The 27,800-nt window shown below is 39.1% G+C and overlaps 1 protein-coding gene across 5 annotated transcripts in view; it reads left to right on the forward strand.

The window, feature by feature from the left end:
• The window catches only part of COL4A3 (collagen type IV alpha 3 chain), a 144,086-nt gene that overhangs the window by 96,125 nt on the left and 20,161 nt on the right, over positions 1 to 27,800 (forward strand). For all 5 annotated transcript variants that reach the window (XM_079132611.1, XM_079132614.1, XM_079132612.1 and 2 more), the window contains 18 exons: positions 279 to 443; positions 1,445 to 1,537; positions 2,020 to 2,115; positions 3,986 to 4,056; positions 4,831 to 5,013; positions 6,846 to 7,014; positions 10,076 to 10,168; positions 10,780 to 10,881; positions 12,848 to 12,945; positions 13,685 to 13,835; positions 14,185 to 14,298; positions 15,773 to 15,940; positions 17,225 to 17,314; positions 17,644 to 17,778; positions 23,992 to 24,090; positions 25,035 to 25,124; positions 25,444 to 25,583; positions 27,613 to 27,739. In XM_079132611.1, coding sequence (XP_078988737.1) covers positions 279 to 443; positions 1,445 to 1,537; positions 2,020 to 2,115; positions 3,986 to 4,056; positions 4,831 to 5,013; positions 6,846 to 7,014; positions 10,076 to 10,168; positions 10,780 to 10,881; positions 12,848 to 12,945; positions 13,685 to 13,835; positions 14,185 to 14,298; positions 15,773 to 15,940; positions 17,225 to 17,314; positions 17,644 to 17,778; positions 23,992 to 24,090; positions 25,035 to 25,124; positions 25,444 to 25,583; positions 27,613 to 27,739 — 2,184 coding nt within the window. The remainder of the gene's footprint in view (positions 1 to 278; positions 444 to 1,444; positions 1,538 to 2,019; positions 2,116 to 3,985; positions 4,057 to 4,830; positions 5,014 to 6,845; positions 7,015 to 10,075; positions 10,169 to 10,779; positions 10,882 to 12,847; positions 12,946 to 13,684; positions 13,836 to 14,184; positions 14,299 to 15,772; positions 15,941 to 17,224; positions 17,315 to 17,643; positions 17,779 to 23,991; positions 24,091 to 25,034; positions 25,125 to 25,443; positions 25,584 to 27,612; positions 27,740 to 27,800) is intronic.

Below are 27,800 nucleotides of genomic sequence, written 5' to 3' on the forward strand. Positions count from 1 at the left end.
TTTGCAGTGCTTCCCAGACTCTGTTTCAGTTCCTTGTAATAAATGACACACGTTATCTCACTGGAATGGAGTGTTCTGTACTTTGCCACACTGTGATCTAATTTAACAAGTCCAAAGATGAAGAAAGTAAGGATAGTCACCTTTTATTTTATATATTTTATATATCTCATAATTATATAACTTTTGTAAATAAGAATATATTAATTTTTTTCAATTTGGAAAATATATGTACATCAGGAAAAATATTTAAAATAACACAACTGATTTTTTTCTCTAAGGATCATCAAGTCCTGGCCTCAGAGGAGCCCCTGGGTGGCCTGGCTCGAAAGGAAGCAAAGGGGAGCGAGGCCCCCCAGGAAAGGCCACAGTGGGGCTCCCTGGGGCCCCTGGCTGTCCTGGTTCACCAGGCTCTGCAGGGTCACCAGGACCTCCAGGACCTCCAGGTAAAGATGTATAATGGGGCCCTTTGGGTGTACATTGCTCATAGTGCTTAGCCATCAGTTTGGTGGGGGGTTGTTATCTTTCCAGTGGTGTTTCATTTTAGTAACTATCTGCGAAAGAAACTATGGTGGAATGATGACATTGCAAGTCTTCCCCTGACTTCCCAGGAGGGAGCAGGGACAAGAGGGGAGAAGCAGGGAAGGAGAGCTCGTTATCGCGTTGGCCTTGGCAAGGGCACGTCCTTGCTCAGCCCTTAGAGTCTCTGCCAAGAAGCCTGTCGCAGGATAATCTGTCCCCGGGGAGGAAGAGGCAAGAATTTATCCACCAGCTCCTGTTTCCCATGGGTCATAACTTGTCCCCCAGGACAGGACAATCTGTCCTGCCCACTGCCCCCACTTCTAAGCTGGGTTTGCTCGATTCCCAGGTGTCCCATTCCTTGGCATCAGCAGGGAAGTTCAGGGCAGGAGGTCAGAGCTGTGCATCCTGGGTATGAAACAGGATGCTGCCAGGTGAAGCGGGTCAGAGGACACAGAGCTGTGGCCCAGAGGATTTGGAGAGCACAGAGATGATGACAGTAGCGTCCTGTCCCCCTGCTAAGCCACTGAGCATTCTGTATTGGCTCATAAGCCCTCTGGGCCTATGAAAGGTTTTGTGTTTCATATTCCACTCTCCTAAGATACTTAAGAATCTTCTATATGTGAGGGATTTATTATTATCATTTGTGTTTCAGAAGGGAGGAAGCATTTATTATTCATAGACAATGCAATTATAAACCTAGAAATACAAAATATCTGAAAAACTCTTAGTATTAATAGGATCATTCAGTTAAGCATCTGATTATTTGAAAAAAATTTTTACACTTTCCTTGAAGTTCAGCTTTCAGACTCATTTTCCCATACAAAGATGGGGAAAAATGTATATGAAATAATATATATATAAAAGCATTAACCAGTTGGGAAAAGAAACACACATGAAGATGACCTTTGATATTGTCCTTGCATAGGTGACACCATTTTTCGCAAGGGTCCACCTGGTGATCATGGCCTGCCAGGTCATCTAGGGCCTCCGGGAGTCCCAGGAGTCGATGGATCCAAAGGTTGGTTCAGTCCGTAGTGCTGTTCTGTTAACATAAGCCATTCCTGTTAGCATTGTCACTGATTTCTTTCCCCCCGAGACAACAGTGATCCCAAACAGCTGTCCATCCAGCTTTGGATTCTTTTCCAAAGGTATCAGCTAAAAATATTCCATTTTCTGTCAATCAAGAATTCACTTTGCACTCACTTAATTGTTGAGTATCCCTAGAATGTGAGTTTTATCCTACATGCAAGGAGAAAATCCCTGAAATAGTTGATGTTTAATGCTAGATCCTTAGAATTCCTCTCCCAGAAGAACGTAGAGCTCTGAACAAAGTAAGCAGATAGAGTATGTGAACTTTTCAGCTCATTTGTATAACATCTTAGATGATTTGGGGCTACCGGAAAAGTGTTTGAATGTAATAAATGTGTGGATGGAGCACATTCATCCTTTCCATGGATCTGGGGTATGTTCACAGGTAATGCAAACCTGCTCTCATTTCAGGAGAACCAGGCCTGCTGTGCATAGAGTGCCCCTATATTCCAGGGCCCCCTGGCCTCCCAGGAGTGCCAGGGCTGGATGGTGTCAAAGGAATCCCAGGTACCAACAATTTGCACAAAAATTTATGTTTATGCAAAGACAGAAGGGTAATCAACTGGGAAATTTAAAGAGATATTAGATTGCCAGATACAGCAAAATTGGAAGGAGGTTTTCAGAAACATCTACGCTGTCAACCAGAATCAGATAAAAGCTGGTATTTTCTCTTTTCCATTTTCATCACTGAACTTTAGCAAAATTATTATGCTAACCAGGAATTGTAAACAGATTCCTACAGGGTCCATCAGAGAACTTAAAGCAGTGAAGCAACCAGACCAAACATACAAGGCTTCTCTGCATTTTCTCGTTCCCACTTTTGACAAGGGTCATAGCTGATTTCAGTCTCCCACTTTCTTTAAGGATACAAGTGAAGTTACAAAAAAAAAATTATAGCCATGTCCTCAGAGCAGGGGATGACGGAGAATGGTTACATGTTCCCATGGCCCAGGAGACATTTGCATTAGCATAGGGTCTTTGGGAGGCTAAGTATCAGTACAAAGAAGAAAGGTTGACGGTGTTGGCCATGGCCAGAGAGGAGGACATGTACCTGGCAGACATCCTTTGTCACCTTCAAGTCCCACCCACTTCTTTATGAAGGTCTCAGCTGCCCTGTGAAGACTGCCACCCTGGATTCTTGAGACAAGCCTGAGAGGGAAAGGTAGTGGGACTCTTCCTCATGCAGCTCCTAGGTAGTGTCCAAGTCTCTGGGGGACACGTTCTACTAAAACAAAAACTCCAAGGAAAGGAGGGAGAGGGGAAAGGACAAAGAGATGAGAGACCTGTATCTCCCTACCCCCCTGGAGCCTCACCTCTGACCCAAGGTACATAGCTGGGCAAGTTGCATTATTGTACTCTCCTTAGTTTCTGTACATTTGGCATTTACAGCTATAGCCAAAGAAGTTATGGAAACAGTAAAATGGTTTGGATTGCTATAGAAAAAAATGTATTCTGACTCGGTATCTTGCAAAATATGGAAACTGAATGAGCATTTGTTGACTAACTGCCCTGAGAATCATCCGAAAGATCATTAAAAGGATCATTTCACAGTGATATTTAAACATTCACAGGAGGCATAAAATTACATAGTAAAATGCAATATGGCAAAAAAATCCAAAGCCTCAGAAAATTTAGTGTCCATTTGGACTTGCAGTTATCCTTGTAAGCATTTATTATAAAGTAAATACTTACATAAATTTGAAAAGTAAGTATCAAAATTATTTACAACAGCTATAAGCTGAAAAACAACCCAGATATCTAAAAACAGTAGTTAATTAAATAAATGACGCTAACCCACATAGTAGGTTTCTATAGCAGTCCTCTAAAAGGAAGCTTTAAACCTATATTTATTGACATATGTATGGTAAGCTTCCAAAATAGTGTATATATGAGTCTTATGCATTCATGACCTAAAAATTTATGAATAATATACATTAAAATTAAGTAAGCATTATCTTCTGATGATAGATTTATGAGTCATATTTTTGTTTTGTTTGTTACCATTGTTACTGATTTTGCAGTGCTGGGGATAGAACCCATGGTCTTGCTAGCAAGCGCTCTACCACTGAGCTACATCCCCAAACCAATTTTTATTCTCGTCTTTCTGTATAATTTTCTTCAATGAATATATTGTTAGGGGAAAAAAAAAGTCCTTAAAATTGTAAAGATGAGAATGTTAGGAAGCCGAGATCTAAGAGCTCTTGCTTTTTATATTATCTTATTCCAGTCACTTACTCCCATTCTCTTATGGCTCCGTTCACTTTATGGTAGGAGTTGTCTTTCTTTCCTTGTAAGGAGATTCAGTGTTTTCTTCATATACTGCAGTCATCCGGCCACTCAGTTGGTGTTGCATCGCTGATTGTGGATTTCTTTGCAGGAGGACGAGGTGTGACTGGAGTGAAAGGAAGCCCAGGGTCCCCAGGAAGTGCAGGTCTTCCAGGATTTCCAGTAAGAGTTCATGATTACAAAGCTTTAGCTTCAGTTTGAAAACTGGTTGCTCTGGAAATATGGTTGCTCCACCTGCAGATTATTCGTTTGTTTGGCAAAGCGCGTATATTTAATTGATAGGCAAACAATAGGTGCTCATTAGATACTTGTCGATTAAATGAATAAACAAATGAATACATGAATGAGTTAACAAACTTAGAAATAATTTTCAATGGTATCAGACAAAGAAGATCAGTCATTGCCTGGGGCTTAGGGTGGGAACAGGGATTAACTGCAAATGGATTTGAGAACAACAGGAGTGACAGTGATGGAAATATTTTAATATGATGTGGTGATTATGGCCTAATTCTATACATTCACTAAAAATTATTGATTTGTTCTCTGACAAAGGATAGATTTTATGTTATGTAAGTTATACCTCAACAAAGCCATTTAAAAAATTAACATTCATAAACATTGTGAATCAGAAACTTACACAAGCATAAATATATTTAAATCAATTTATTTAGAGATAGATGTTAAAATTTACCAATAACTAAGCATAATCTGAATTATGTTGATTGATGTGTCATATTGAATTATATTATTGTGTGTATTATATTGAAGTATACTGTCTAAATTCTTTTCCAGTTTTGGAAGTTAAAAACAAGCATGGTTTGAAATGATATTCATGGGCCAACGAAAATGTGTGTTAAAAAAAAATCCACAATTCATTAAAATTGAAAAGTTCTTGTTTCTAAGACTGACATAGGACAACTCTGTGTACTACCCTAGGGATTCCCAGGAGCCCAGGGAGATCCTGGACTTAAAGGAAGAAAAGGTGAAACATCTCAGCCCCGGGGACCAGTGGGCGCCCCAGGGGATCCCGGACTCAGAGGGCAACCAGGGAGAAAGGGCTTGGATGGAATTCCCGGAACTCCAGGAGCTAAAGGATTACCAGGACCTCGAGGAGAACCGGTTGGTGTTGACAACTTTTCTGGATTACCCCCTCCCCCATAGATGAAGCACTGCTCCCCAGGTACTGAGATAAGATGATTTCCTTCCATAACAGTGGCCACTCAGCATTCTAACTGCAAATGGGGCATCTTCAAATTAGTAACAATAACTCAAGCAAACATTTATAGCATTTTGACCAAGTAAGTAGGCAGCTTTTTTACTTTTTGAAGTTCCACATTGATAAGTACTCTGTCTCATATGCAAGTTACATTTTTATATCAAATGAGTTTCCAGAGAAGTTAGGAAAATGACTAATAGGGAAAAGTTTTAGTAAATATTTTGGGGGCAATGTTCATTCTTTTAAGTAAAAAAATAAATGCATAAAAACATTTACGGTACAAAAGTCAAATAAAGAGATCAAATATTTTGCATTTAAAATATATCAGCTTATGTAAATTTGACTTTGTGCTATAGAAGTTTTCACAGGTTAATTAAGAAGTAATCTACCATACCTATTCTAAAATGTCTTGAAGTGAAAGACCGAGCCCCTCAGACAACATATCTGTGAGAAGTTTGCCCAAACTAGTCTACAAAATACCAGTTTCTTCTAAAGTTAATCAGATTTATCCAATAAAAGGGGTCCCACCTTGAACAGATTTGGGGAAATTTGATAAGCAAATCTAAAAATTCATTTACAGACCCCAGATATCATTATATAAATGTGACTCCCAACATGTAAATTTGGAAAATCAATTTCCTGGGGGCATCTAGGATTTCTCAGCCCCTGCTTGAGCAAACCTCTAGGCTGCCCATTTGGTGGTAGCCAGGCTTATAGCAGAACCGAGTCTGAGTTCTTTTGATCTAGTATTACTAGAGTTCACATGATGTCACCATTGGCATCTCATCATTTTCCTTTTATAGGTTTGGTAAAGATATTCCAGAAAGTAAATGAGAAAAAAGTCAAAGAGATGATTTGCTGAGTTAGCTCCTGTGATCATTAAAAAAAAAAAAGACTGGGCATAGTGGCACATGCCTGTAATCCCAGAGACTCAGGAGACCAAGGCAGGAGGATTACAAGCTCAAGGCCAGCCTTAGCAATTTATTGAGGTCCTTGGCAATTTCACAAGAGCTTATCCCCAAAATTAAAAGGACAGGGTGGGAAAGTGCCTCTGAGTTAAATCCCTAGAACCAAGAGTTAAAATAGGAGAAAAATCGCTTAGCCACCCAATGATCTTGAACAGTGAAAATGCCAGTTAAATTTATTTCGGCCCATCATGCAACAATCAAGCAGGGAGGGCTTTGATTATTTTGTCAAGTTCAAGTTCTTTTGTAAGCATACAACTCATTTTTAAAGTTAAAGTATATGGATTTATTTTAATAAGAGTAGATATTTTATGAGAAAAATAAATGCAGGCAGAATATCTCCTTTGGAAGAAGAACACCTGGTAAAAACTAGACAAATAAAGGTCTGCTGTATAGGTTTTATTCTGGAAATGTATCAACAGTATGAACGTGACCTCTAAAGCCATTCGAACTGTTGGTCAATTTGCACTTAGTTAAGTTGCTACTATCATATGGGACACATGTCCTTGGAGGACATTTCAAGTGGGACTCAAGACATGGATGATACAATGTTGCTGAATTTCAACACAGCATAGAACAACAGGAGCCCGTGACCGTCTTGTTTTTAATAACTCCCATCCAATGCCAACTGCTTTTTCTTTCAAGAGCTTCTCAATGACAGCCTAGCTGCGGTTGCTAGCCTAGCTGGTGTTCATATTTGGCATGAGATTAACCTGTAGTTAGGAGATTGTGGCATGAAGCCCTATACAAACATGTTCTTATTGTCACAGGCCTTGAGTGGTGAGAAGGGGGACCAGGGTCCTCCAGGGGATCCGGGTTCCCCTGGGTCCCCAGGATCTGCAGGACCTGCTGGACCACCTGGCTATGGACCCCAGGGAGAGCCAGGTCCAAAGGGCACCCAAGGAATTCCTGGAGCCCCTGGACCACCTGGAGAAGCCGGTTGGTTAGTTTTCTTTCCAGTCCTGTTTTCCTATGGAATGGGTTGATGGTTCCCAGGGCTAAGGAAGTGCCTTCAAGACCAATGACTATGTATAAACTCGTTTCTAACAAAAGAATGTGTCAACTTACACTAGGAAAGAATATGAAGGATATATCAGAGAAAATCCATTTTCCCTGTTACTGGATAATTTAGAGGATTATTCCTGATATAAGTATAATGAATGAATGGATCCTAAGAGTGAGTAGAAGTCATTCACGATACACCACGAGGAAGCAAAAAATAGAATTTGACCTTGAGAAATTTCTTCAAGGCCTCAGCAGTCCATTAACATTATTGCAAATTAGTTCTTTTTGAGTGATAGCACTATACGAAGGTGGTAAATAAAACTTTATAATACCTAAGACAAATGAAGAAAAGTTGTTGAATAGTAGTTTTGAAGACCAGGTGACATTTGGAATTCACAAGTACTGAACACAGCTCTGTAATCAGGAGAAATTAGGTTCTTAATGTTTGTGATTGGGAGTACGGTGGAAGATGAGATCAGCAGTTACAGAGCTTGAACCCTATAAAAACTTAAACCGAGCAACGATTAAAGTCATTTTGAAATAAGAATTATATTTGCAGAATTGAAAACTTGGGACTTAATGGGTCCCTATATTCCCAAATAATGCCACCATGGTTATCTTTTACTTCTAAAATTACTTTAAAGGGTGAGAGTCAATGAACCCAGGGTCTCCAAATCATTTCATAGTGTCTCCCTCATTAAAAAAAAAAATTTCGAGTGCACAACTTCATCGATATTTATATGTATTATAAATTGAATGCAACATTTCTATCCATACATGTATATGTAAAGCTTATTTTATGATATATATACATATATATACACACACGTATCTGTCACATATGTATGTATATATAAAATTCTTATTTTTGTTCATACTTACTTTGGAAACTGTTGTTCCAGTCCAGGGATTAGCACATTATGATGGTCTATAGTCCAAATCTAGCCCACAGACCAATTTCATATGGTTCACAATCTAAGCATGATTTTTACATTTTTAAATAATTGAAAAAACTTCTAAGAATATTTTGTCATACATTAAAAAATGTAGTGATTCAAATAAGAGTGTTGATAATGGACCACAGCCACACTGGCTTGTTTATGTCCCCTCTCTGGTTGTTCTCAGGACACCGTGGCAGACTTGCATAGTTCTGACAAAGATCTGCGTGCGCCACAAAGCCTAAGTTATTTATTATCTTACGTAAAAAGTTTATTGACACAGTTCTGATCTATCACTCAGCCCTCTTCTGTTCTCAAGTTTCTAAACATGAATCTTTAATGAAGAACTAATTCATTGTCATAAAACACATTATTATCAAAATTTCCCCATCACATACTGTAAACCATGTATTTTTCTATAAATACATGACTATATGGCCACATCTAATCACCAACATGATGTAATGTTGGCTACTGTGGTCATAACATTATCTTGAATCCTTATCTGTCAGGTAGTTATTATTTCCCTGATGACAGATGAGGAACTTGACAGAGATTAAGAAAGGTGCCCACCAAGAACTAAATAGATACTTCTCAAAAGAAGAAATACAAATGGTCAACAAATCTGTGGAAAAACATTTAACATACCTAGCACTTAGGGAAATGCAAATCAAAGCTACATTGAGATTTCATCTCACTCCAGTCAGAATGACAATTGTCAAGAATACAAATAATTAGCATTGGCAAAGATGTAGAGAGAAAGGTACACTCATACATTGTTGGTAGGACTGTCAATTTGTGTAGCCACTCTGGAAGGCAGTATGGCAAATCCTCAAAAAACTAGGAATGGAGCCATATGACTCGGCTAATCCTGCTCTTCTATATTTCCCAAATATCTAAAATCAGCATACTAAGGGATGTAATCACATCAATATTTATACCAGCACAATTCACAATAGTCAAACTTATGGAACCAACCTAGGCGCCCTTTGATAGATGAATAGATAAAGAAAATGAAATGTGAAATATATATACAATGGAGTATTACTCAGGTATAAAAAAAGAATTAAATAATGTCATTTGCCAGTAAATGGATGGGATTGGAGACTGTAAAACTAAGTGAAGTAAGTCAGACCCAGAAAGGCAAAGGACAATTTTTTCTCTGATATGTGAAAGACAGTCTAAAATAATGAGGACCAAAGGGAGAAAAGAAACAGGGTGGGTGGTAGAAACTCCGTCAAAGTAAAAGAAAGATAGGAGGCATACAAGATGAGGCTTGTCGGGGAGAGAGGAGGGATGGACAAGGAAAAAACCGTGGAATGAACCTGAACAGCTTTCCAATGTGCGTGTATGAATGGAATCCAGTGGAACTCACCATTGTGTACATCCACAAGACACTAATTTTAAAAAATGCAAATAAATAGAAAGGTAAGTAGAGCAGAGGAAAGGGAACAGAGCAAGGAGAAGTGAGAGGATAAGGGTAAATGCCAGGCACTGAATTGGAGCAAATTATATTCCACGCATTTATTAGTATGTCAAAATGAATCCTAATGTTATGGATAACAATTGTGAACCAATAAAAAAAAAAAAAAAAAAAAAAAAAAAAAGAAATGTGCTCCAGCTCACAGATCTTATAAATAGCAATGCCCAGCTTCAAGTCCAGACCAGTGTGCTGGGCCACACTTCCTGTTTTGTTCGATGTACCGTACTGCGTTCTCATGGAAGCTAGTCACTAATAGAGCACTGTCCCATCAGTATTCATCAACTTAATTCCATATTATTAATTTTAGAGAAAGGACACTCAGTCAATAGACCAGCTTGTTGGGTTATTAGTTGAAACAAGCTTTAGATGATAGCAGAAGCATATAAGTATTTGTTGATGGAATAGAAAAGTTTCTATGAATTGTCATCCCTAAGTTAGTTTTGATCTTTTGGAAGCAGAGATATTTTTTATTTTCCTTGGGAGAATATGTATAAGTCCCTTATAATTATATTCTCTCCCATCATCCAAGAAAAGCTTCAATATGCACCACAATCTTATCACAAATTTTCTTAAGGTCCTAAGGGAGAATCCAGTGTTTCAACACCGGTCCCAGGCCCCCCAGGACCTCCAGGGCGCCCTGGCCATGCTGGTCCCCCAGGTCTGCCTGGTGAGTACCCCTCTTGCCAAGTCTCATGCATGACATCAGATAGCACCCTTTCTCTCCTGGAAAAATATGTATTTGTTGGTTCCAAAAGAGAGCGCAAGCCAGACCTGTTAGGTGAGCAAGCAGGCAGGGGACTCCGTTCTGAGACTCCTTTGAGATTATCCAAAGTATCCCTCCTGGTGCTTCTAACATAAAAGTTCCAAGGCATACTGGCATAATGAATTATTTGAGAGCAAATAATCTTCACGGATTTTTGGTGGGTCAGCAAAGAATGTTTGCCTATCGTTGATCAGGGTATTTTCCACAGCACCTTTTCTTTGCCAATGTGATCTAAAACTTTATTTTTTATGCATGAGGGAGACATAGAGTTCAAGATATCTAGAATACTTTTTTAAGGAACTAAGTTATATTTTTAAAATTCTATGCATCTCCTAATAATTAGTTCATTGGATAGGGGTGAGGATGAAGGGTATACAGTTGGGGTTATGTTAAAATTATTTCTTAGTTTCCAAAATGGGCTGGGATGACACAGATAACTTAGACAATTTCTTTTAAAACAATCGAAGAAAAGTTGCTGATATGTGTATATGTGTGTGTGTGTGTGTGTCTTTAAGGTATCCCTGGCTCCATGGGGAAATGTAATCCTGGTCTTCCTGGACCTGATGGTGAACCAGGACTTCCAGGAATTGGATTTCCTGGACCTCCCGGACCTAAGGGTAAATAAATTTAAAACTAAAATTCAAGGTTTATTGTGAATATTTACAAGTCGTAAGTATATATAGTGAATAAAATAGGAAATACCTATAACATCCTTGAAAAATGATACTGAGTCTTAAAAATTTACAGTAGTGTTATGTACAAAAGCACAACTCACCTTGATTTATGCAATCACGTTATTTTTTTAAATGCATAGGAAAAAACTGGAACCAAATTCATCAAAATAATAGTGATTCTTCTCAATCATGAGATTGTTTTTTCTGTGCTTTCTACATTTATGTATTACTTTACATATTTTTAAAATAAGAAACGAATTATTAAATCACTAATAGGACTGAGGGTGTAGCTCTGTGGTAGAGTATGTGCTTACCAATTGAAAACCCCGAGTTTAATCCCCAGCAAGCCCTCCCAAAATATCACAAATAGCTGATTTTCCTGTGCTCTCCATGATAAATTAAGAAGTTAATTTCCTTTAAGAAAAGATGTTTCCCAAGAAAGTGAAAAAATTCCCCAAAATCCAGATGCTGCAGTTGGGCATGGTGTCACACTCCTGTAATCCCAGTTACTTGGAAGACTGAAGCAGGAGGACCACAAGTTCCAGACCAGCCTCAGCAACTTAACAAGAACCCATCTCAAAATAAACTAAATGAGGTTGGGGATACAGCTCAGTGACACAGCCCTCCTGGGTTCAATCCCCAGTACCACACTAAAAAAACAAAAAAAGGAGGAGGAGAAGGAGAAGGAGGGAGGAGGAGGAGGAGGAGGAGGAGGAGGAGGAGAAGAAGAAGAAGAAGAAGAAGAAGGGAGGAGGAGGAGGAGGAGGAGAAGAAATCCAGATGCTGAGAGATGGAATAATAACCTTGAGGTTCCTGCTGATGAGTATATCAAAGTCCTGTCCAGGACACATATGAGGAAACTCCATCCCAACAGTGTAGCATAGAACTTCAGACTTTATGACAATTTCATGTTCGTTTCAGTATTATTTAAAATGTTGGTCAGAATATAATCTATTTTTGGTATTTTGTCTCTTGGGTTAATGTTATCAATTTTTATCATACATCAATTCTGCTCAAATATGGGAATATTGATTTGAATTTATGAGTACTTAAAATGGAAAACACAATCACATTTCTCATGGGGTTTCAAGAATGGCTCTGATTCCTCTTGGTGGGTTTCTTCCTACTGGCCCAAAGCCCTGCTCCTGCCTTGTCGATGCATCAGTGAGTTGCCTCCTAGCTTTGTAACTCCAGGGATTCACTCTCTGGAAGACAATGGTCAACGGTGGAGCCAGAACTAGTCTAAGAGCTGTATGAAAGTGGAGATTTAGAGTTTCACAGTTGAAGTTAATGAATCCCACGAATAACTATGAATCCAACCTTGGTCAAGTTAGGGACGTGTCGGCATTCTCCAAAGGCGGCCTCACTCTGCCAGGGTTTCCTTTTCAGAATGTAGAAAATGTCCGACTTTAAGTGCATAAGAAGAGGTTAGCTCATTACCTAGAATGGATGCTGTAGGACATCAGGATTTCATTTTCTTGGTTGCCTCTGGTGAGAAAGGTCCCCGGGGGTGTTGAAAGCTTTCTGATCTGGGCCATACTTGCATGTATATATACATCAAAATCTTTAAGCTGTACGCTTTGTCAAATGTACTTCAAAAACAAAGTCAAATGGTCAACCAGCATCACTAGTTTGAGCAACTGCTGAAACAAAATTATGGTCATATCAAACAAGAAAAATGAAAGAAATATTTTTTTGTTTAAATTGGGAACCAACCTAATCTGACTTGGAACTGAATTTTTTTTTTCATTGCTACTTTATCCATTGTTTTTTCTTATCATTCCAACTTTCATACAAACATCTCTAGCTGGCTGCCTCAGAAAAGTATACAAAATAGGAGAGATACTGTTCCAAATCTTTCAATAAGACTAATCTCCAACATTTATTGTTTTTTTGTTTTTCTTTGTAGGAGATCAAGGTTTTCCAGGAACAAAAGGATCACCAGGTTGTCCTGGGAAAATGGGAGAGCCCGGGTTAGCTGGACAGCCAGGCTTCCCAGGAGCCAAGGTCTGCAGGAATTAACACTCAGACTAACCTGGGGGAGGAAAGAGAAAACCATAATTGCCCAGTAGGAATGCCCCCATTAGCCAGCATGCTCCAGATATAGAAATTATCAGTATATTTGTGGATGATGAAGATATCAAATATTTTTAAGTGTCTCTGGACTGTCTTCCCTTAAAAGGTATTTGAGCTGGGCATGGTGGTGCACACCTGTAGTCCCAGCAGCTTGGGAGGCCGAGACATGAGGATCACAAGTTCAAAGCCAGCCTCAGCAACTTTGTGCGGCACTAAGCAACTCAGTGAGACCCTGTCTCTAAATAAAATATAAAAAAGGATATGGCTTAGTGCTTAAGTACCCCTGGATTCAAGCCCGGGACAAAAAAAAAAAAAAGTGTTTGGAGGAAGGTTTATTTCTTCCTTAATGACTTCATGAACACCGAGGGTATATAAAATGAGAGACCCCTAGGAAAAAGTGTGGAGAGCCATGAGAAAAACTATCAAAAGTGGAGCTATCTAAATCCGTCCTCTCAAAGAATGGAGGCTACATATCCTGAAGCATAATTGCATAGCAAAGTCAGCAACCAGAGTGGAAAAGGGAGAGTTGATCGAATAGCAGTGTCTGTGCAGATGGACATGGAGCGTAACAGAGGGGTTATTTTCAAGTCAACAGCATTAGAGACTAGCCAGTATCAAGGAGGGTTTGGAAGCATTATGTGGCGAAACTAACGTAATTTCTGTGCTATAGGGAGAACCAGCACTAGCCAGGCCTGGAGAACCAGGAAAACCAGGTTTTCCAGGAGAAAGAGGCAATTCTGGGGAAAATGGAGAAATTGGACTCCCTGGACTTCCAGGTCTCCCTGGAATTCCAGGAAAAGAAGGGCTTGATGGACCACGAGGTACAATAGCAAGTGTGATTACTTTTCTCCACTGTGAGCTCGACTAAAATGCAGCCAGCTGAATGTGTAGGTGCTCTAGCAATGAAGAATTCTTCTCAAAAATAACTTCTAGTTCCATGAATAGAACCTGTGAGGCCTAATTATTTTCCCATTCAACATGGCTGCCTTGCTTTTCTTCCTCCTTTTCTTCTCCCTTCCTTTCTTCTTTTCTTTTCCGTGACTGTCCTCTCTAAAAGGCACATTAAGGTATTAAATACAGGTTGATGGGGGAGGTTATGGAAGAATGATTGGAGTAGCAACTTGGACCTTGAGTTCTGGCAATTGAATATTCTCCTGGATTCTTTTTCAGGAGATCCAGGGCAGCCCGGGCCACCTGGAGAAAGAGGACCTCCAGGAAGGTGCCTAGAGGGCCCCAGAGGAGCCCAAGGACTTCCAGGTCTAAATGGATTGCAAGGGCAACCAGGTAGGAGGACGTTTTAGTCAGCTTTTTCCCTGCTGTGATACAAGATCTGATCAGGACAATTGTAGAGGAGGAAAAGTTTATTTGAGGGCTCATGGTTTCAGAGGTCTCAGTCCATGGAAGGCTGGCTCCATTCCTCAAGGCTGAACATCATGGAGGGAGAATATGGCAGAGGGAAACAACTCACATCATGATCAGAAAGCAGAGAGAGGGGTCTCTCCTTGCCAGATACAAATATGTACACAAAGCCACGCCCCAATTCCCACCTCCTCCAGCCACATCCCACCACTTCAGCTACCACTCAGTTAATTCCTACCAGGGGATTAATTCATTGATTGGATTAAGACTCTTACGACCCAGTCATTTCTCCACTGAACCTTCTTGCATTATCTTGCACGTAAGCTTCTAGGGGACACCTCATATCCAAACCATAACAGAGGTGGACTTCCAAACCAGGCAGGAGGCAGGTGAGTGCCAGGGGCCACTGGCTCTGCACTTTGCTGTTTAACATGGGAATTGTCCAGCAACAAAGCCTGACTGCTGTTCATTGAGAAATGCTATTTTAGAAGTGTAAACTTTGCTATTACAGATTTGTTGCACATAGCAGTATATACCACCAATAGAATAAGAGACCTGAAGTTAATACAGCAAGTTGGTTTGTATCTTTTATATGAGAAAATATGAATACCAAAGACAGAGAAATAAATAGGTAGGTAGCTAGCTAGATATTTTGCATGTGTATTTACATACTTACACTCTCAGGCAACATTTTACTTTTAATACTTTCATAAGTATAATTCAAGTGGTGAATTTCTTTATTGAAATAGAGTAAATTTAACAAGTTGTAAGCTAACATATGTAGCTGTTTTACAAGCAACGTATAAGAAAGGACATGCAAATAAATCTAAAAGATACAGGTTATGTGTTCCAGATAATGGAAAACTTTATATTTTAGCTCCTCTTGTCCAAATCTGGTGACTGTTTCTGGGAAAAATTCTTTAGAACTCAGTTAATGTCTCTGGGCTATCATATTGCTCATATGTTCACAAACAAGATCTTGGCTAAGACCTTCTTGTTAGAGAGACACTGTTGTTTCCAGAAGCATCCAATGGCTCTCCTCATAAGTAGATCTATATGTCTCCTACAAGTGAAAGATGGAGCCTGTCAGAAAGCGTAGTCCCAGAATGCGCCACCAAACTAGGAAATAGATGTAAATATTACACTTCTGTTACTGGATGAATCATTGAAACAGAGGATGTTAGAGCCAGAGTGGAATCTTAGAAATTTTATCTTGCAAAGGGGAGACATGAAACGCACACAAAGAAAGAAGAGAGAGAGAAAGAGAGAGAGAAAGAGAAATGTGCAGTTTATTTAGAATCACACAGGTAGAAAATGCAGCCACAAAATATTTCTGGGTTTGGTGGGGAAAGCATGTTTGCTGATTCACTCATGCACGCATGTATTCATTTATATATAGGCAGAAGAGGAGGAACAGGGCCAAAGGGAGACCCAGGCATTCCAGGCTTGGATAGGTCAGGATTCCCTGGAGAACATGGCCAACCAGGAAAACCAGGTCATCCAGGTGAGATGGGACCACCTGGTCACAAAGGATATCCAGGAACTCCCGGATTTTTAGGACCACCAGGTATTGTGTGTGCGTGTGTGCGTGCATGCATTTTTGGTTTTCTTCTTATATCTTCCTTTGCATGTTCCCCTTAAGGTGGTTCTGTAAGCTGTACCTAGGTGTAGACTTGTGACTGTATGCCTCTCAGTTAGTGCAAGTCATTTGTTCTGAATTATTTGTAAGGTACAGGGACCGAGGGGCAGGGAGATGGTGGTAGTGGGATGATCACATTTCTTAACCTAGCTATTTTTGCTGTGTACTCCTTTTCATAGACCACTATTATATACTTACTAGTATTTTTTGAGATTTTTTACATTTATATTTAAAAGGGATATTGGTCTGTCGTTTTTTTTCCCTTGTGATGCCTCTGTCAGGTCAATGTTGGCCTTATAGAATGAGCCAGGAAGTGTTTCCCCGACTTGTATTTTGCGGAAGACACTGTGAAGAATTGCTATTCGTTAAACATTTGGTGGAATTTATGAGCAAAGTCATTTGGGCCTGGGCCTTGCTTTGTGGAAAGCCTTTATTTTAGCCATTAAGTCTCTTGTTATAGGTCTATTTGGACTTTCTATTTCTTCTAGAGACCATTTTGGTAATCCGTATTTCTCTAGGAATTTGCCCATTTTGTCTAAGTTACCTAATTTGTTGCCATAGAGTTGTTTATAATATTTCTTTATTATCCTTTTTATTTCATGGCAACTTTCATAGTTCATATTTTGGGGAGAATAGTCTAACCATTTCCACAAGGCATAAGGACTTCACTGATCTCCCCTCCAGAGTGAAGCCCAGGATATTAACTTAAGCAGACCATTTACTAATCCATCTTCTAGACAAGTAAATGATCTTTTTTTTTTTTTACCTCATCTACATGGGAACTCATTGGTTGTAAATTACATTTGTGGTTGAAAACAAAATCTGTTGAAGTTTTGGAGCATTCTATCCTTCTACCTCCTCTACAATAGCTTTCTAGTGTATCCCTTTATTTCATGCTTTCCCTTAATACTTGTATCTAGGGAAACTTGGTTTTTCAATGTACTTATTGAAAAGTGAGTACTATGAGAGGGAGAATTTATCAGCTGATGTGTCTTCAGTGCTGGCACATGATAGTAGCCCAACAGTATGAACAAAAGGATAATTTGTCCATTAAGTTATTATTCTGTGCAACTCTCCAGAGGGAGATCAGTGAAGTTCCTGCTACTCCTTCAATTCCCAACATCTTTTTCTAAGCACAGTTTATTTTACAGAATACTTTGTTTTTCCTGTTCTGTACAACATGTGCTGCTTTGTGTCAATTTGCTTCCACAGGCGGAAGGGGCATGGTTGGGATGATGGGCCATCCTGGAGCCACTGGCCCTCCTGGGCCTCCTGGGAACCCAGGCATACAGGGGCAGAAGGGTAAGTGTCCAGATCTCAGGAGGTATGGACCTCATTCATTTATTTAGCAATAAACTACCCTTCATTGTTTGGGGAGAAAATAGTTCTAAGAGACCAACAGAGTTTGACCTTCCTGGTTTCTGTGTTCCTTTTTCCCATTTGAATGGAACCCTATTTTCTCCCTGCAGGCTTATACCACTCCCCTTATGTGGCTTCCGATTTGGGGAAACTTTCAAATTCTCAGCACAGTTAACCTTTTTTCATTCTTTCATTGCAAGTCCTGTTAACTTTGAATTTCTGTGAACTATTTGAAGAATGAAGAACTTGATGTTGTTACTCCTGTCTGTTAGGTAGCCTCGGAATACCAGGAATAAAGGGTGAGAGAGGACCCCCTGGAGCCAGAGGGGAGCAAGGAGATAAAGGAAACCAGGGTCCTTCACAAATAGTCCACTTAATGGGAGACAAAGGAGAACCAGGGCCCAAGGGTAAGAAATTTTCTACATTTAGAATCAGAACATTAGAGCTGACGGTGGAACTAAGACACTATCCAGGCAAATCCCTGTAGTTGACAAATGAGAATAATGAGGGTCATGTTTAGGGTTCTATCCAAGCCACACAGCCAGCTGAGCATGCACTGGATCTGAGTTTATGTACCTTCTAAAATATGTGTTACCTCCTTGATGCACACCTTTTTTTTTTTATTTCTGAGTTAATCTGCATTTTGCTTTGCTATACTTAAGTTATCATTAGTAAATTACTAAACTATAAACCTCAAAAACCCACTTTTGCCTAGTGTGAGGGAAATGAAACCCTTAGAAAATTCACATTAAGAAACTTCCCTGGCTGGGCACCGTGGTGCAGGCCTATAATCCCAGTGCTCTGGAGGTCGAGACAGGAGGATCGAGGGTTCAAAGCCAGCTTCAGCAACGTTGAGACACTAAGCAACTCAGTGAAACCCTCTCTAAATAAAATACAAAATAGGTCTGGGGATGTGGCTCAGTGGTCAAGTGCCCCTAAGTTCAATCCCTGGTACCTCCCCAAAAAACAAGAGAAAAAGAAACTTCTTTGACTGAAATAAAAACATCTATCCCCACATTCTACTCTGTTGATTACCAGAATGGATTTTTCTTTCTTTCTTTCTTTCTTTCTTTCTTTCTTTCTTTCTTTCTTTCTTTCTTTCTTTCTTTCTTTCTTTCTTTCTTTCTTTCTTTCTTTCTTTCTTTCTTTCTCTCTCTCTTTCTTTCTTTTCTTTCTTTCTTTCGCAGGGAGGGAGGTATTGGGGATTGAAAACAGGGGTACTTAATCACTGAGCTAGATCCCCAGTCCTTTTTTATATTTTGTTTTGAGACAGCATTTCCCCAAGTTACTTAGGGTCTCACCAAGTTAGTGAGACTGGCTTTGAATTGTGATCCTCCTGCCTCAGCTGCCAGAGCCACTGGGATTACAGGTGCACACCACATGCCTGGCTTAGGATGGATTTTTCTGATTGCATCTTAAAACTTCTTCTCATGCTTAGAATTCCTTAGAGAATAATATGAAGAAAGTGTGTTATGAAAAATTTATCCTTTAGAAATACTGTTAATTGTATTAACAGTATTAATAAAGGTATGGCTATTAGGCTAAAATTTAAGTCCATTAAAATTATTTCAAGTTATTTGAGTGCCTCTCAGGGCAATTTTTGTCATGTGATTAATACAAGCAATATAAAACCAAATTTTCAGGAGACCTCCCTTTCAGTCCCCCTGACTAATTTTTCCCCCCTGATGCATCTTAATTACACAGCGTAGAGGGTTTCAGCATGCCGCTTGACCAAATACAATCCCAACTTTAGAAAAACAAAGAACTACCGGATAAAATGTTACCTTTGCAGATGAAAGTTCCATAGCAATGAAGGAATAAAATTAAAATGTGTTTGTAGTTGCACAGCATATCATGCTTTGAGAAATTTGTAAAGAATTTTGAGAAGTAAAATCATATTCAACAAATATTTATATGCTTGGCAAGTAAGGATTTTTAGTCCAGGAGATTTGCTTTAAAAATTCTGCACAGGGTGTTGCAGACCATACTAGAAGGACTGAATAACTCTGTCCAGGAGTTAGGGCAGATTTCCCAAAAGTGACATCTCACTCTTAAGAGTGATTGACAGAGAGAGAGATTGAATCCAACTCATTTGCCAACGGAAAAAATAATCACTGGGAAAAATTTTATCACAAGTTTTTGTTTCTGTTTTTTTGTACCCAGTGATGCTTAACCACTGAACTACTTCCCCAGCCCTTTTTTATTTTTATTTTTGAGACAGGGTCTTGCTAAATTCTTTAGGGACTCATTAAATTACTGCCTCAGCCTCAGAAGTCACTGGGATTACAGGTGAGCATCACCCTGTGCTGAGGAAATTGTTTTTTGTCTTTTTTTTTTTGCACAAAAGAAATCTAGGAAGTAAAAGCCTTTTGTTATACTCCCTCTCAAGCTACTACTGGAGAGATCTTTTACTTCTAGTGCAAACATAAGATTGTACACCATTTTTAGCAATGGAATAGAAAGTAAGATGAGTTTCAAAAGACTCTACTAGATCTAACTTAAATAAAGATATGAAAAAAAAAATACTAGCACAAATTTCCAGTCCTCACTAACTGTCTGCATGGTTACCACTTTACTATTCTACGTTATTTGGAGAGTGTTGGAAACATTTGGAAAAAAATATGAATAGCATATCTGTGCCTACATAAGCTAAAATTTGGCTCTCACAGCCTAAATGTGCAATAAATACTAATTTTACAATTAAAGAATTCTTTTGTAAAATATAGGAGGACACATGCTATTCTATGCTTCCAACAAAATTCTACAATTTACTCACACAAATTACAGCATGTGTCAAAGCTCTTAGTATTTCAAATGCATAACAAGGAGCACAGATTGAACAACAGAAATGAAGCAAATTATCTGGGCCTTTCTAAATTAAGTATGCTCCACTTATAAAAATTTGAATTTCTGACACAAAGATATCCACTGCAGATATGAAAGAGACATCAAGGTCACAAATGAGCTGTCTTCTCTCTGAGAAATCCGCATGGGAAACTTAGTCATATGTATGAAAAGATAATAAATAATATGATATTGCAAATTAGTACTATTCTGTTATGTAACAAAGACCTACATAGCATTTACTATGTGCAAGCACTATTCTAAATTTTTCAAATATTGACTCATTTAATCTCACAACAGCCCTAGGAGGAGATACTATAATTGCTATGATTCCATTTTACAGATGGGAAATAGGTCAAGTTACTTATAATGCCACTCTGACAGGAAGTGGCAGAGATGGGCCTCATGCTGCTATGACTCATTGGCAAGGTCATAACTGGTCTCCTCTCTGTGCAGCTGGGTATCCTGGCAGGGGGCCTTGTGGTTATTGAAAGAAGCAGAAAACACTGCAACTAGGCTAGAGAAACTTCCATGAGAGAGAATTTAAATCATGAGTGAAATTCAGATAAGCTTCTGAGTTTATGCTTGAATAATTACATCAGAATGAAACCCAATATTATGTATAACTGTAGTGCATTAACAAGAAGAAGAAGAGAGAAGAAAGAAAGAAAGAAAGAAAGAAAGAGAGAGAGAGAGAGGGAGGGAGGGAGGGAGGGAGGGAGGGAGGGAGGGAGGGAGGGAGGGAGGGAGGAAGGAAGGAAGGAAGGAAGGAAGGAAGGAAGGAAGGAAGGAAGGAAGGAAGGAAGGAAGGAGAGAAGAGAAGGAAGGCAGGCGACTCTTTCCAAGGCTCTACTGGCTTTACGAACTGACCCCAACCTGGCATGGTGGTGCATGTCTGTAATCCCAGCTACTTGGGAGATTGAAGCAAGAGGATCACAAGTTTAGACCAGCCTGGGTAATTTACTGAGACATTGCTCCTCCCCCCACCCCACCCCCCCCCAAAAAAAAAACAGAAAAAGGAAAAGGCTGGGGGGTGGGGATGGGTGGTCAGGTGGCTCAAGTGGTAGAGCCACCCTAAGTTTAAGGTTCAATCTATAGTACTGCAAAAAGAAAAAAAAAAAAAAAAGAATTCAAACTCCTTAGCCTGGCCTACAATTATCTTGACCATTTGCCCTTTACCTATCTCTCCAGCAACATGACATTTATGAACTCAAAAAGTATTTTTTCCAACAATTATTATTATTTATTTGTTCTAATTTGTTGTACATGATAGTAGAATGCATTTATATATTTTGATAGTTCACAATAAATGGAGTGTAATCACAATTATTTTTTGAAGTCTATGGATTAGGCATTTTATTATGTCCTGAATACGCAGAAGAAACAAAAGCCAACTTGGACTCCTATCATGGAGAAATTTATTGTTAGTGGGAGAAAAGCATGAAAGGGTCCATAAATATTTGTACAAACCAAGTGTTATGGGACGCAACTTAAGAACAGACTGATCACCACTGAGAAGTCCAAATTTGAGAGTCTTTATTAAGCCGGCAGCTGACTGTCTCACACAATGCCCCAAAAAATGGCTGTTGGGAGAACAGCCCTGACCACAGGGTTGTAGGGATTCTTACACCAAAAATCACATCAATCTGTTGCTATGATTCAAAATTACACACTAACATCATGAGATCATCAACAGAGGGGGAAGTGGGTCAAAATGACCCTTACCTAGGTACAAACTAAATAATGGTTACTCATATCCACACAATCACTGTTCACATGGTACATTGTTTAGCAGCCATAGGAATCAAAAGAGAGCAATTTTTCTTTACATAGGAATTGTCATTCTGTATTGTTAATCATGTCACACTAAGTAACTGATGATGGGCACAGAGGTGGGGTGTTCTCATGGGAGAAGCTTATTTCCTACATAACATGGAGTCTCAGAGCAAAATGGAGTCTGTTTAGTCATTTCCCTTAGAGTCTGGCCTAGAACATTCTCATGGAGCCAGATCTGTCAGCCCATCACACCAAGGAGCAAATATCTGATACTTTGTGGACCACATATAGTCCCTGTTGTATACTCTTCTCTGATTGTGCTTATGTTTGTTTTGTTTTGATATCCCTTTAACAATGTGCAAACCATCTTTAGCTCTCGAGTCTCATAAAATCAAGCCAGATTTGTCCTGTGGACTGAAGCAAATGAACACACTAAACAATATGTATTCATAGATTGTGATAAATAGCACAAATAGAAAAAATAAAGGCGCAAAACAGAACAATCTACCCCCTGCCATGTACCAGTCCTCTGCACGTGCTGTGTTCTTGCCTGGGAAACCTGTCTCGTTCCATGCTTTCTCCACCCAATTAACTCTCATTCCAACTTCAAGGCTGAGCTAAAAAGCAGTCCTTCTTCCAGAAATTCTTCTCTGTGGCATTTAGTGCCGAATTCTATTTCAGAACTTATCTCACTGGTGGTAATTTCTTGTTTAGCTGGCCATCTTCCCAATTAAACACTAAAAACTTGGGAAAGGAAGCCTGGTTTATTTTTATTTCCAGTGCTCATTACAAGACCTGTCTACTATTTAAATGCTCGATCCATATGTGAGTAGATGAATAAGTTCATAGGCAGGACAACAGTCAAGGGAAGGAAATTTGCTTGAGAAAAGGTACAAAGGCAAACCATGCAGACCTGAACACACTATCCAGGCAGGTGAGTTTGCCATGTACTCTGTAGGCAAAAGGGATTCAATGAGTATTAATGAGCAGGAGAATTATATGACCAAACCTGTAATTTTAGGACGAGTGGAATGGAATTCTGGAAAGTTCATGAGCTTTTTACTGGATTCTGTAAGCACAAATGACGAGACGGGAACAAATTTCACGGATCAGCACTGTCTTTTATTCAGCTGTGGAGTCAGGCACTGAATGGCTTCACTTTCTGGGTAGAAAATGGCCCCCGGGTTCAGAAGGGGTCTGTCTGTGTGTTATAGGTTACAAGGAGGGTGGCTTCATCATTGGAGACTGAAGCAGAATGTGTTGGTTTGGGCTGTTAGGGGAAAAGTTATAAGAAGTCTGAAACTTATTGTTGCTGGGAAGGGATGCATGCTCCCACTGCTACCCAACGCTTCACTATTTGCTTTTCTTCTTCCAGAACTCATTGGCAATGGGAAAGGTTAAAGTTCAGAAGCTAGCGCTCTGTCCCTTCAGGTCTCATTGTTACTGGGAAGGATTGACTTTTGCCTTATTATCCCTCCCTCCTCCCGGGCCACACTGGTCCTCCTGTTTTCCCTGGGGGTTGTCTTGGGGGATGTTATTTTCCATAATCCTTCAGGTTCAAACCCAAGAGTTGTCACTGATTGACAGTCTGATTCCAGGTAGGGCTTTTGACTTAACTAATACTTAGAAAATAATCTTAATGTTTTGAGAATAAAATTGTTTAGATGAGAATTGTGTAGTACATAGTGTTGTGCTTTACTATAAAAAAAAAAAAGAAGAGGTCTCTAGGCCACTAAAGCTTAAAATATTCTTAACATTTGGATATTATGATAATTGTTAATGTGCACTGGGAACTAGTTCCTGCCAAGCACTGTGCTAGTGCTTTACATATATTATCTCACTTAATCCTCTTCTGAAAAAGATACAGACCCTCATCTGTCCATGCTCATAATAAACATGCTAGGTTATAGTATAATAATATCCAAGCAGTTTAAACTGGGATGGGGATGAGTCAGATAAAATTCCAACCTGTACTTTTAATATCTGCTTTTTAAATTTAGGGTTTACAGGAAATCCAGGTGAGAAAGGAAACAGAGGCATTCCAGGGTTTCCAGGTTTAAAAGGCCATGAAGGACCATCTGGACCCCCAGGACCACCAGGTATTGCTGATGCTCCAACAGAAATGCCATTTTTTCAATTTTCCTAGCTCTACATGTAATAAAACTTGCTTCTATACTTATTGGGTAGAATATGAAGCCTGTTTTAATAGTGTTCCAGCAGAAATTTGCTTCTTAATTAAACCAAAATTAAGGTGTTTCATAGTTGGCCTATATTAACTAAACAGACTAACCTACACATAGTTCCATTTTCTACTCAAAATTTTATTTTGAAATGGCCGATCTGTATTATAAATGATAATTTGTTATAATATCATATGTAAAAGTTGAAAATTAGTGCTCTAGAGGTTTTCAGATTTGCCCTTCATTTATTAAACAACTTATTGAGTTTGCAAAGTTGTGTTTCTTGTTTCTTGTTTCATTTTGTTTTTTGTTGGTGCAGTATTGGAGATGAAAACCAGGAGCACTCTGTCACTAAGCTACATTCCCAGTCCTTTTTACTTTTTATTTTCAGACATAATCTTGCTAAGTTGCCCAGGCTGACCTCAAACTCTTGTCTGAATAGCTGAGATTAGAGGTGTGTGCCACCATGACCAGTTGCAAAGTAATTTTTTAAACTATTAAAGTGGTCCCTCATTCCCCAACCACTTCAGTAACAAAGATGTTACATGGCAATAAAATTCCAGTATGCAATTGGAAATATATTACTGTATAATTGTAAGAGTCCACCCTTTCCTGCTGCTGTTGGTTCTAGAATGGCTTTGATGATTGAAATCTAGACCTGCTGATGAGAAGGTCACTTTCTCTAGTTTCACATGTTTTAAGTACCCAGGCCATATCAGAAAACATAAAGAGAGCTAAACAGGAACTTATACCAGCAGTCCTACTGTTTTGGATTTTCATTCATGCAAGAAACAGATATTTATTGAGCACCTACTATGCCTAGGAACTATGCAGGACATATTTACTCTTCCTTTGTTCTTAAGGCCCTCGGGGAGATCCAGGAAGCCCTGGGAATCCTGGAGAACCAGGACCACGTGGTGTGCCAGGAAGCATGGGGAACATGGGTGTGCCAGGTAAGGCATTAGGTCCTGTTATGAGTCCATGAGCTGACAACAGGTTATACTTCTAGATTTTCTATGCTACATGTTGTCCTACTTTTCCACTTAAAAGAATGCTCATCTAAAATAAGTAGATTTTCTGTTAGATGCAGGTATTCTGTGCAACTAGAACATGAATGAGAACACAATAAATATTTATGCTGTATAAAAATTACATATCATAACTTCTTGATGTATTTGTGATTCTGAAAAACCAAGTTCATGAAGGTCAAAAGAAGAACACTTAAAGACTTCCATGTTTACCTATTTTATCTGATATGGTTCTTAATTTCAGGTTCTAAAGGAAAAAGAGGACCTTTAGGACTTCCAGGTCTTGCTGGAAGACCAGGCTTCCCAGGTACTCATGGTCTCCAAGGAGATAAGGGAGAACCAGGTTACTCAAAAGACACAAAGCCAGGACCACCAGGACCAAAGGTACATAGGCCACTGAAATATTTATGTTTGGGAGTGAGGGAAAGCCACAGAAATATTAATAAGCATTCAGATTCAATGTGGGCAAAGACATTGAAAATATTATTACTTTTAGGCACAACTGAGGATGCCTCTCTAGCACTGAGTTGTCTACTGCAGAAATCCTGTTTCAGCCACCAAGAAATTTCTCTGTCCCTGCAATTTAAGTGTGTTTCCAGAAGGAGGCAGTGATGATAAGCCCACACTACGTGATAGGGCAGGGTTTTTTCTGTTGTGAAATAAAGTGTCTAGTCTCTGCCACGGACTCATCTCACACAGACTTACAAATCTTATAATCAAAAACATTTGTCTTATTAAGTCACCATAAAAGATATGAAGTAACTCAGAAGGTTAATTAAAAAGCAAATGAAGGACTGGGGAGATAGCTCAGTTGGTAGAGTGTTTGCCTTGCAAGCACAAGGCTCTGGTTTGAATCCCCAGCACCGCAAAAATAAATAAATAAATAAACAAACAAACAAACAAACAAATAAATAAATAAATAAATAAATAAAAGCAAATGGAATTCTAAGATGAATACATTTATCTTTCTGGTTGATAGAATGTATTTTCATTCCATGATGCAGAACGTTTTCATCTTGTCTCATGTTCTTGTGCTGTGTCTGTCGAATCGAGGTTGGAAGTCAAAGCTCTTGATAGTGTGCTGTGTGAAGCAGCAATCAAACGTTTCAGGAGCTTTGGTTGCTTTTTCACCTTTATGTTTACTGTAGTTACACTAACAGCCAGAGCTAGACCCTTATAGAACAACGTAGAAATTCCCATACGTAGGGGTTTTTAACATGGGTTCCCTGGATCCCTAGAGGAATCTATGAAATCCCAAGAAACACACTACCTCCTGAAACTGAATGCAAAGTGTTTGAATACGAATTTTTGTATGGAAGAGCCCATATTTTCCTCAGATGTTCAAGAATATACAACTCCAAAACATACAAGTTATTGCTTACGGAACCTTCTCCCTCTTTTTTGAGCCAACAAAATACTACCTTTCTTAAAATTTTCATATTCTCCAGTAGTAATTATCAAAAAAAAAAAAGAAAGAAAGAAAGAAAAATTTTAGATCCTGCATGGATCCAGGAAAATAACCCTTTATTAGTTGGAACACAAATTCTTTTCCCTTTTCATTTAGACTGAATTCTCAGGAATCCAGGAAAAGACTCCTTCCACTGAGAAATTTTCTCAGTGAGGAATTCTACTTGACTTTATTCACATTCAGTTAATTTGTTGTTCTATTTAGATTTAAGATTTTCACAGGTAACCATAAGAAACAATTTTTAGAATTGTGCATAAACTGGTTAGCAAAAAACAATAACAGTTTAGCTACAGTGGAAATTTTACAAGTCACCATCAAACCCATGTATTCTGATTTATCGTAAGACTGAAGTACAGATTTAATGACTATTAAATCACTCAAAGTATTTTTTGCATGTGTGATTGCCATACCTGAGTCTATGTGCATAGTAACTATAGTACATATATCCATTTGGTTTAGCTATTTCTTACCCCCAGTCGGTCATCATAGTTTATAAATTTGTGTGATTGTTTAGTATTTATCTCCTCCCTGGTCTCTGAAGCTCCATGAAGGCAGGGCTGTGTGTATCACGTATGGATATGAGATGGTATCCGTACATGATACACACGATGGGAATCATCACATGCTGCTAAGAGCCAGCTTCAAGGGTTTGCAGCTTGTGTCATCACAAAGGTCCCCTGTGAAGAAGGACCTGGGCTTGGTTTAATAGTCTACTGTGGTTGTTTTGAAATCAATTTAAAAAAAAAGAGAGAGAGCTACATTTTTATTTTGCATTGTGACCAACAAACCATGTAACCAACTTATTCCCAGCACCTTTTGTGGTACTGGCTATAGCGGATAACTTGATGCGAATTGATGAATGAATTAATGAACAAAGTTTATTCTTAATCCTAATCACATATCCTGCTTATATGAGAATTTTAAAGGTGTTTGACTGAATTTAAGGGGGATCCAGGATTGCCAGGTGACGTGGGAAAGAAAGGAGAAAGAGGGCCCCCTGGCCTGCCTGGAACATCAGGGCCTGCTGGACCTGAGGGAGCCCCCGGAAGTCCAGGAAATCCTGGCCACCCAGGTGAGCCTTGGCTTTAAGGTTCTGAAAGTTGGAAGCATTATGGGTGGTAATACTAGCCTCC

Source organism: Sciurus vulgaris (genome assembly GCF_902686455.1).
Source record: "Sciurus vulgaris genome assembly, chromosome: 3".
In the NCBI taxonomy this organism is placed as follows: domain Eukaryota; kingdom Metazoa; phylum Chordata; class Mammalia; order Rodentia; family Sciuridae; genus Sciurus; species Sciurus vulgaris.